This window comes from Cyprinodon tularosa, unplaced genomic scaffold (genome assembly GCF_016077235.1).
Source record: "Cyprinodon tularosa strain WSP-4 unplaced genomic scaffold, ASM1607723v1 ctg517, whole genome shotgun sequence".
Classification (NCBI taxonomy): domain Eukaryota; kingdom Metazoa; phylum Chordata; class Actinopteri; order Cyprinodontiformes; family Cyprinodontidae; genus Cyprinodon; species Cyprinodon tularosa.
Window position 1 is genome coordinate 102,518 of NW_024039249.1, and position 11,218 is coordinate 113,735.

The 11,218-nt window shown below is 36.4% G+C and overlaps 1 protein-coding gene across 1 annotated transcript; it reads right to left on the reverse strand.

The window, feature by feature from the left end:
- Positions 1-841: 841 nt before the first annotated feature.
- On the reverse strand, positions 842-6,764 carry clec11a (C-type lectin domain containing 11A). The gene is made up of 4 exons (XM_038303683.1): positions 6,644-6,764; positions 5,433-5,540; positions 5,256-5,339; positions 842-2,314 (listed from the first exon to the last, which is right to left on the reverse strand). The coding sequence occupies exons 1-4, from the start codon at positions 6,747-6,749 to the stop codon at positions 1,902-1,904; spliced, it is 711 nt and encodes a 236-aa protein (XP_038159611.1). The 5' UTR covers positions 6,750-6,764; the 3' UTR covers positions 842-1,901.
- Positions 6,765-11,218: the final 4,454 nt, after the last annotated feature.

The window sequence follows — 11,218 nt, forward strand, 5'->3', positions numbered from 1 at the left end:
TTAGTATTTTACTCTTAAAATAAGACATTTAGAAAATATTCACTTGAAATAAAACAATGCAATTGTTTTTTTCTTATCTCAAATGTGCATTGTCTTGTTTTATTTGCAAAGTGTCCCGCTTAACTCCTCAAAACAAGAAAAACTGACATTTTTTGCAGTGTAAGAACACGGCCAGATGAGTTATAGGGAGAGAAGGAGGTCAGGGTTTGAATGGCTTAGGTGCTGAGAAGTTAAGAGGAAGGCAACCTTTAAACCTGACTGGGTTATACTGGTTATGGCAGAAGGAATGGGTCAAAAATCCAGAAAAGTATTGCTAGAAGCCTGTCGAAGGACACAAAAACATCTAACCCAGGTCATAGCTGATAAACAGTAATACTTACAAATAAGGAGAGAAGCAAACTTGAAAAAAAAAAAGTTTTACAAAAAGCTAAGTAAATAGAAGACAGCTAATAATGGCCTAAAACAGAAAAGTTTAATCTGGTTTAATGCAAACTTAGCACTCCACAAACTGATCTACAAATGAGTAAAACATTTCTTAAAACAAGTGAAAGGGTAAAACAAGAGATCTGCCAATAAAGAAACAAGAGAATAAAGTTGTTTTTTCCCGATTTTAAATCTAATTGAACATGTTCTATTGGCAGATTCTTGTACTTTCTTGCTCAAAACTAAGGAAATACACTTATTTTGAGAAAAGTTGACCTTCTTATAGTTCAGATTTTACTGTGTGAAGAGCAGATGTTTATAAATGCAGCCTATGTTAACAGCCTTCAACTGTATATTCATGCATAAGCTGCAATACTTTTATTAGTACATTAAACTTAGATTTTTTTTAAAAAGCAGGAGAGACATTGTTAGTTTCCATGGTTGTTTGACTTTATTATTGAAAAATAAAGCATCACAAAACTACAGCTACTAAAACAAATGACCTAGCTAATGAGAGAAAATGATTAAAACGATTAAAGCCCAGGAGTTCAAATATACAAAGATCAGTAAAACAACAATACCCAACATATAAGTAAAGTTTAGAGTTTTTATTTACAGTAAATAAAAAACTGATGCATTGTTTCAGAGATTGTATGAAAACGAATAAAAATGGAAGCTGTCATTTCACTTCTTTTTTTTTAAAATAATTTTCTTGTTTTGCTGATTAATTAGCTTTTGAGATAATTGAATATGAATCACAACTGCTGGCTGAAAGGAAGGTAGAAGTTGACCTGAGGCTTTGAAATACTCCGGACAGAAGAATGTGAGTTACAGCAGTTTTAGTGGGAGTCACGCTCAGCACCAGGGTTTATAAAACATTTATGATCCTTTCCGAAGGAGCTTTTCTTAATTCCCTTTAAGGCCCAAGTACACACTGATGGAGATCTTGAAGGGGTTCGGTATGTGCTGATTCCCCACAAAGCTCCTCTGTTTTTCAGTTTTTACCCTTGTTTTGAAATCCTCATCCAATGTTTAGAATTCCCTGAATTTATTCAGCAGTTTAGTCATATTAACAACAACCTTAAAACACAAACTGAATTGTTTGCATTTGACCTCTACATTTCAGTTGATACTATGTTTACAAATTTAGAAGTTGTTTTTTTTAAGTTTAATGCTGAAACAGTTGTTTACTGAATTTAACCCCAGTGCAAAGTTTCTCCTCATGAGTTTAAGCTTCATTTTATTTCTTTTTTCGGGGGTAGAACGATCCTACAAAAAACAAATAACTTTAAATTTCTTGTGAATTTCTTTAGATCCATATTCATACAAAATGATGCATATGGTCTCCTCTTGACTCAGTCGGTACAGTTCATGTTAACTAGAGGGTCTGTTTGCACAGTCCTGTCTTTCAAGCATATTTCGCGACACATTCGGATTTGAAGTTCTGGCATTATCAGTAAAAACAACAATTTTTTCACTCAAAGTGCCACCCTGTCGTCAAACTCGCACACATAGTTCATGGTTCGGTCACAGTATTGGTCCCACCAGTCCCCATCGTCTGATGACATGGCAACACAGTTTTCTCGTTTTCCTCCGTCCGGCTGACTGGACAGGAAGTGTTTACGCCATTGGAAGTACGAGACCCGTGTGCCGTCGTCGAAGAGGTAGAGACCCTCAGAGCGCAGGTCGTTGATGCCCAACCAGACGGGCCAGTTCCCCGGTTTGAAGAAGTCCTTGATGTAGTCCGCCAGGGCCTCCTGCTCCTTGCGATCACGGGGCATCGCCAAACGTCCTCCACGTTCCAGGCACTTCCTGGATGCTCCGGCATAGTCAGCTAAACTGTTGTACACTAGGTAACATTTGTAGCCCAATTTTTGTCCTTTCTGGCAGCCTAGGAAGTAGAAAATAACCTGAGAACAAGCTTTAAGGGAAATGTAGCTCTGCATCAGCTCTGATGGTGTTTAAAACTAAAAAAAGGTTGGATAAAGATGCCTAGATTTCACACTATTGATCAGACGTTCAAAACTTTTTACCTTTTTGACCACAGTGGATTAATTACCCAAACTATTGAATAAACATTTCTACAAAATCAAATGATGACAGAAATTATATTACAGACAGCATCAACAACCAAAGTAGTTGATTTTGTTCATTTTTAGGTGATGGTTTTCTATCTTAAAGCTATAGTGGAGGATGTTCTTTTTCCGGGTGGATCATCTAAATAAGTGGTCCTCCTAATTGCCAATCATTTTGGTGGTATATTTACATAAGGCCGTCCTACGCTCTTCCCCATTTTTACTTACCGGTGGAGAGTCTGACTTAGTGGAAAAATGTCAAATCTTCTTTTTGAAAGTAAGCTTGTATGAGCGATGCAAACAGAGCGTGCACGAGGAGGAATGGATGCTCTCGCAAGTTTTTAACAGCCGTTCCCTCTCGGGAGCGGGTACAGGTTTGTGTATTTGCATTTTTTTTTTTTTTAAGTGGAGAGGGCGGGTCTTTTCAAGAATTCGCGAAAATCCTCTGCTATGCTTTTAAGGTAAATGTTTGTTTAGTTTAATTTCTGTTGTGGCTCTAAAGACCCCATACTGTTATGATCTCACATTTTGGACCTTCTGTTAAAGGTTTTTATTTTTTGGTTCCCAAGTTTATTTTTTTCTGTGTTTTCCAGGTTTAGATCACTTTTTTATTCTTAGTTTTTTCATCTCATTTCATCTCTTTTCTTTAACAGTTTTGGTATTATTTACTCCTTTAATTATTCTTTCTCTTATCTTTAGGTGAGGTTTTCCAAGGCTTCAGTAATTTCCAGTCCCACCTCTTATCCTCCAGGTTTTCCCCTTGGTCATTCCTTATTTTGTTGTCATTAGTTTTATTCCCTTTTAGCCTTATTTAAGTTCTTTTCAAGTTACAATTATATCTAGTTTTTTCTCCCTGAATATTCTCTGTTGCCTCCCAGTGTCCCTTTCTTTCTTCTTTTTTCCTTCTAGTTACTTCTGTCTACACCTGCTCCCTATCAGCTAATTACTCCTCCCTTTGTCTTTGTCTCCCATATATACACCTCCTGTTCATTTATTCATGGCTGAATCCTCGTCATTCTTTACGTTCATAAGTGTCTCCTAATTTTTTGGTTATTTAGTTTCTTGTCGATCGGTTCGGGTCTATGGATTCTATATTTTTCCTTCCTCATTAAGTTTCGCAAGCAATCCTCCCTGCCTCTTCTACTCTGCATTTGGATCCACAGTAACATCCACCAAACTTCACAAATACTGGTTGATGTAGGACTCCAAGTGGGATCATGACCCCAAAGTTACCAATCAGTGCACTTGATAGTCTGGTAAATACCCACACAATTAGCTTTTTTATACCAAATAACATGCAAATAATACATTGTTTCTTCATGGTTGAGACTTCATATACCGGTATATAAAGTTGTCAAATGGTTCTAGAGACTTTTCTCCTTAATATGTTTACTTCAGAGTCTGCAGAGTTTTCAAATAAACAGAGTCAGCATTCCTTTAGAAATAGTCTGGTTCTCTGGAAGTAACATGAGGTGACTCATGATGTAAATACAACCTCCAGTGAACTCAGAAGCATAGCATACAACTAAGTGTTATTATTCAGCTTATAAACGCAAGGGCAAACCCCAAACACAGTCCAGCCTTAACGTCCTCATACAAGAGTACTGAATAATTGGTTGTTGATAAGTAGTATTTGATGTCTTAAGACTAAAAAGGAAATTTGCTTTTATTTAAACAACTTCAAAATAGGACTAAAATGATCAGGTTTGTGTTCAGGACCTTTTTTTTTTATTCTGTGGAATTGATCACCCAAAAACTGCTGTTTAAAGTTTCTAAAACCCTGCTTTTTTATGTAGGATTGATCAAAGATGAACACATCTGGATAAATTTATAACAAACATCTTCTACCTAAGTGTCTGGTAACATTTATACCCCCAATTTAAAACTAAATACCCCTAAATTCTTAGTGTGCAGATTTGGGCTTGATCACTTTATTTACCACGAAAGAACAACAAAAGTCGGCATCCTGAGATAAAACAGCTGATGAGGCCTAAGGATAATTCTCCGTGGTTTGATCGAGCAACAACAGACTGAATCATAACAACCCCTGAGCAGAATCACGCCAGAACACGCTGCAGAGTGGGGCTTTATTGTAGTACTGTTGATCCTCCCTTCAGAGCTGCTTCTCTTTTCATGCCTGTAGTGACGCATGTTATTTGCATAGCAACCAAGCACAGCAAAGCTGTAATTTTCTAAGGAAATGACAGCAGATTCCCTTTGATATTTACCTAATGCAACATTTTCCTGACGCTGGCAGAGTTTAACATCAGTGATCTAAGCATCTAGATTGTTTGCATGTTAAAAACCAGATTACTCCTGCATGTCACCTCATGTATTTATGTCTATTAATCCTACATGTTTGTAAATGGAGGAAACCTGATCATCATGATTGCTCTGGAACGTATCACTATATCTCTCATATATGCACCTTGAAATGTGGAGGTTCAATTAGATTTTTGTTTTGATAAACTGAGATTCACAAAATATTTCGACTTTTGACAGATTTCTGTCATGATTATAATGAAAGTCATACCAAGCATAGCTGGGAATTCAGTTTTAACCACCTTTTCAGTAAACAATGTCCAGCCATAGAGTTCTGGATTTTGCAATCACTGCAATTCAGCTCTAAATAGTCTTTAATATCACATTTGTTGTTATGTTGATAAATAACCCATAATTGCTTCATAAACATTATGCTCCATAATCATCCATCTGCATATTTAAGCTTTAATGATGCTTGAAAAAGGTTAAATTTACCTTCCAGTCTTCCAATCTCCTTACGATTGTCTTTGCTGTGCTGGTAGACCTCCTGGATGCTGTCCTCCAAATCTCCAACTTTAGCTATAATTGAAAGGATGATGACCATCAGAGTAAAGCGCAATAAAAGCTTATGGAGCCTTACCGGAATTACCTTATCAATGTTTAGAATATTACCATCCAGCCTGGAGATCCGGTCGATTAGCTGGCTGACTTTAACATCCAGGGTGTAATGACCAACGTTAAGCTTGTGGATGGCCTGGTCTATACCAGCCAGTCTGGATACTGTGGAAACATAAGAATAAATAAATAACCCAAACTAAAACAGTTTTACCTTGAATGGAAAATATAAGAATAAAGTATTTGCTTCATTATGCTCAGTTTGAGGACAGCCCATCTACTCATAAGAACACACTGCAGAAAATGTCAATCTTAATAAGTCTTTTTTTCTTAAAATCAATGCATTTTTCTTGAATTGAGGGGGTAAGTGAGACACTTTGCCAATAGAACAAGACAATTTACATTTAAAATAAGAAAAAACAATTGCATTTTCTTATTTCAAGTGAATTTTATGTAATTATCTTATTTTAAGAGTAAAACTACTCATTCCATTGGCAAATCCTCTTACTTACCTACTCAAATTAAGGGTAAATACACTTAATTTAAGAAATCTTTACTTATTTCTAGATTGTTTTTGCAGTGCAGGATTAAGTGATAAATTGTACATATTGTATTCATAGGAAGTGTCATAGTAAAAAGAAATCTCAACCTCAATCATATTTATGGTTAAATGCAGAACAGATTGTTAAAATCTCACCTAAAGTCTAAGCCACAAATCCCATCATTTAATAGTTTTTAGTGCATTGCAAAGTATTATTACTGCTTTTAATATTTTGTCGTATTACAGCCATCAGCATGAATGTATTTAGGGGGGATTTATTGGGATAGACCAACACATAGTTGTGCATAACAGGAATGAAATTATATATGGTTTTGAAATTGTTTTACCTCTAAAGAGGTAAATATTCTGATTCAGTGCAGCTACAAGCTGTGTGGGCTTTGAGCTAAATAGCTGCTGTTCAGTCAGATTCCATAGATCATGGGAATTTAATATAAAAGCAAGCCACATGTCTAAGTTTTCTATTAAAGCAATATTGATTTACTTTCCTTCTGTCTGGTCTTTAAGTTCGTCCATTGCATAAGTTTGTTTTCGTTTGGGAAACAAAATAAGAAAAAGAGGTTCCAAGGGTGGGATTACTTTTTGCAATCCACTGTGTTATACATGGATAAGGAGGGTGTACTATATTTATTTTACTTGGACTATATACGCCTTTCTAAATCTAGTATTTGACCCAAAGGCTATCATAAGGAAGCAGGAAATTACTTACAGACATAGTTGTAGGATTTTTCAAAGTCTGACACCTGACTAGTTGGTTCTGGTTCCGGTTCTGGTTCTGGAAGAATATCAGGAACATCACCTCTGGCCCGCTTCATCTCCAGCAGAGACGCCTGACAAACGCACACAGATTAACAAACAGTAGGATCTCCATGATGCTCCTGCTGTCATCACACCAGACTAGTTAGCAATTAACTGTTTGAAGAATGAATTTAAAATCTAATTTTAGATGCAATGACAAAGATCTGTCTCTAATTCTAAATAATCAGTTGTTTGTGAAATGAGTCCAAGAGGGTTCAGGCTTTGACTTTCAGGTTGCTGTTTTATTACTTTTTATTACATTTCTTTCACTGGATTGTCATGTATTTCTAAAAATGTAAACAAAGAACAACAGAACATCCGGTTTGGGTGTTGGCTAGGGTTACAAAATGTATTAATAATTAATTCATTGCTTGCTAATAATGGTGAGTGTCTAATTTCAGTAACATCTATGAAAATTGCATCACCTGAAACTACAAAAAAGCTGTTTAATTGCCAAAACAGCAGATATGGACCCAAAGCAATTCTTTTTTCCAAACAAAACCTTGCTGTTAAGATGGAAATATTGAATATTTCGCATTCAGTAATTAGAAAAACGACACATCTTGTGTTGGTTTCTTTTGAAACCAAAGCAGAAAGTTTATTTATTTTATAAAAAAAATATTATTTTTTAATTATTTGCTTATTTTTACTGGTTATATCATCATTGCAACATTTATCACCTTTCTCATATTTGACTAATTTAGCTTCTTTGTTTGACTCCAATTGATAAAAACAAGGGGTCTTATCTTATTCTAAGTTGTTAAAGGATTGTAATCACATATATTTCACTTATCTATCTTAAAAAAAAAACACATCAAAAGTAAATAATTGAAAGAAAAAAAGGATTAAATGTTTTCCCAGTAACAGAAATTGTTAGACTGAACATTTCAACTTATTTGACCTGTAGGCAATGGTTAGTAGATGGCTGCTACATAGAAAATCCAATCTACCCAAAGCCATCTGGCTTTTTGAAGACATGTTGGTTCAATTCTTTGGTTCACCAACCTTTTCATGACTTCATTCTCCAGAGTTAAGTGGTTTAACAAATGGGAAGATTGGTTGTCTTTAAACAGTCAGGTTTGAAATGAGAGGAAAACAATCCAACGTCTAGATAAAAAAAATCAGGAGAGACTGGAAAAGCTCTTAGTTACGAGAGAATTTACAAGTAAAGACACATTACTGTCATAACCTATCATATTTCTGAGTCTCTTATTGGCTAATAAGAAGGGGGCGGCTTTTTTTGAAGTCTCAAATACGCTCTGCTACCAGTGTCTGCTTCTTTAAACATGGTCATCTTTAAATATTTAGGAATCATTAACAGACGTGACGTCATCTTTCTCATTTCTCCTACTGCTGCTAAGGTACAAAACATTTCCAGTGTTTTGTCCTCTTGATGAATGCTTTATTAACCCAATGTGAAAAAATTACCCCAAAACAGACATGAATTAAGATTACAGAAAGAAAAAAAAAAGCATACCAAGGTAATACCAACAGTACAGAAAGTTCTGACCTGCGTTGGCGCAGCATCGACCATCCCTACAGGAACACACACAGCCAGAAAGCATAAACACAGAAATGTGTAGAAGGTGGCAGCTGGTCCCATTTTACTCCTTCCAGTTACTCTTCCTCCAGCAGCTATAGCTCTCTATGTACCTCTGAGCTGCACCACACTCTCTCCCTTCCCTTTGCCTCATGGAACAGCAGCTGGAACCTCTTTCCCATTAGATATGTGAATGGGAGGGTGCACACAGACACACACACACACACCCCTCTAGGAGGGGGAAAAAAAGGAGTAAAGGCAGGGATCCAAAAACAAAACTTCCCTGTTGCCTATCAGCAATGCTTCCTCTTCGTTTTCTCCGGACAGGTTTGATTTCCTCTAAACAACAGGAAACCTCTTTGTTTTTGCTTCCATCTTTCATTTCCACGCTTCGTGAGAGCGGTGCGGTTTTCCATGGATCTCAGTCTTGTGGAAACCATATGCATCCCAGGTACAACATCTTTACTGTTGGGGGGAAATTTTAAAAAACAACCTTTTTCTTTGACGTTCTACCCTAATGAATGGAAGAAAATGGAATAAACTTGAAACTTATTAAACAAAAGCTTAAAGCTGTGTGCCACAAATATAAACGACTGATCCAACAAAATGATCTACTATATTTTTTCAAATCACTGGTTTTATATGCGACTAACACAGAAGCCCTGAATGTTTCCAGAGGAAGTAAGGATTTCTTTGAGATCTAAACAGCTGTACAAGGACAGAAATAACCTTCAGCTTAGTGAGGAAATTCAGATGGAAAAAATTAAAGCATGGAGAAACATTTGAAATTAGACGGCACAATTGGAGCAAATTCACATTACTGGAGAAAATACTATTAAACAAAAACAAAAGTCCAACTGAGGGATTTATATGTAAAAAAAAAAAAAGAAAGAAAGAAAAACATGCATCTGTATTTATGCATGAAAACACACCAGTATTCTTGAGAGAAAAGTGGGGAAATAAACAGTCATTAAGTTTGTTGTTAGCAATGATGGTTATAAAGTCGAACAAAGAGATCAGTGTTATTTAGCATATATTAGTTCAGAGGTTGTCCAGGATGTTTGGCTGACCAAAGTAGCTGCGTGGCTGCTCAGTAGTGGCAGTATGATGATGTGGGACCTTTTGTAAGCATGTTATTATATTAATTTCACTGGATGAAAGTGAAACCATAGTGATGCCTCTTACCTAAAACGTGTCCTTTACGTTTTCCTTTCTTATAGAAAGTAGCTGTGGCTCTTTTGTGTAGAGTCAATGACTGAACCATTGCTGCCACTACCTGAGGGTGGATCTTTTACACTAATTAAACTAAATCTGTACTCCTTGTCTTTTTTTTTATGGATGGAGCCATTGACTCTGTGGACTAGGGGTTTCTTTGCCACAGAATGTACCCCTGGCCCTGTGTTTCTGAATTTAGCTCTTTTCTTTACACCAAATCACTGACTGAACCATTGCTGCCTCTCACGTATACATAGTCTGTGTCCAGGTTTCTATAGAAAGTACTCTCGGTTCTTTTCCTATGTGGATAGATGTTAGTTTTCTGGATTGACAGGGGAATGATAAACATTGGCTTTATGTATTTGTTTTGTTTTTTTTTTCTTATTCAAAGAAAGCACTTCTAGGTCTAGATGTTTATGACAAATCTATTTTTTAATGGACAGAGTCATCAATTGCTGTTATCAATTTCTTGTCTTTGTTTCCAATTGAAAGTACCCCTGGTTCTTTACTTTGGTGATTATCTGTGTCCTATTTGTGTGCTGATGGAACTATTGGTATTGTCAACTATAAATACTCCAAATCAAAAGCAGGTTGTTCTTTATGCTGGTCTGAGTCTTGCTGTTAAAATGGAGTCGCCTCAAGTGATCTGTTATTTTTAATTGGCAAAGAAAAATATGGACTTGAATTTCGTGAATTTTCTAGTTTAAGTTACAACATTCAGGATTTTTGGGGGGTTTTTTTAGGCCTTTTAGGATCCAGATGGTGCAAATCATTTGTTTTAATCAGCGGAAAGAATTTTGTAAACCAAACATTAACCTTGAAATATTACATTTCTGCCGCCTGTGTCCTTTCAGGCTTCAACCTTTACTGACCAATTTGACCAAAACTGATGAAAACACATTTTCTCTCACAAACTCTATTTAATTACGTGACATACCAGACAAGTGTGCAATTCCTTCTTAATGAAATGAACAGAAATACGGGCGTTAAGTAATTTCAGGAAACAACAGAAGTCAAACAGAGCGGTGTTATGTAAGAGGCTGTGCGTCTGCTTGTGTGTGCGTATGTGTTTGAGGTTGTAGCAGGAGGTATGCCAGTTAAAGCGCCTGAAGAATCCAGCAGAGTTTCCAAAGAAGCAACTGAGGCAGAGCCGGGGGATGTGGAGACTGGGAGTGGTGCCAGCAGCGGCTCAGGCTCTGAGGGTCAGATGTGTTGGAGTCTGCAGGATGTCTGCTCCTACACAGCTGTTCCAGTAACATCAGAAATACCAGGAACGTTTCCAGACTTCAGCCTGGACTAAAAATTAAATGCGTCTATTTAAATTCTAATTAGCCGAAGTGCACAAACCAAACATTTATGCAATTCGAATACTGACCATGATTTTTTTTTTTACAGAGTTTAGGGGGAAAAAATTGTGGTTCGTATATTTAAAAACGTATGCTCTTATTTGGAATATTTTTTTGTTGTGGGATATTCTCTCAGTATTCTGGGATTCTTGATGGTTCGTCTAATTATGAGTTATGAAAAGGGTCGGCTCAGGACACATGAAACTGAGCCTCAAACACTTTTTATGAGCCAAGTAACAGTTTCCATTTTTTTTCTTTAGGAGAATCACTTCTGGTTCTCTTTTAAACATAATGTCCTGTAAGGTGCAAACATTTAAACTGAGCCAATGCCTCTGAAATGGCCGGCAATCATTTCCATTCAGCAAAAATATTAAGGATATGCCAA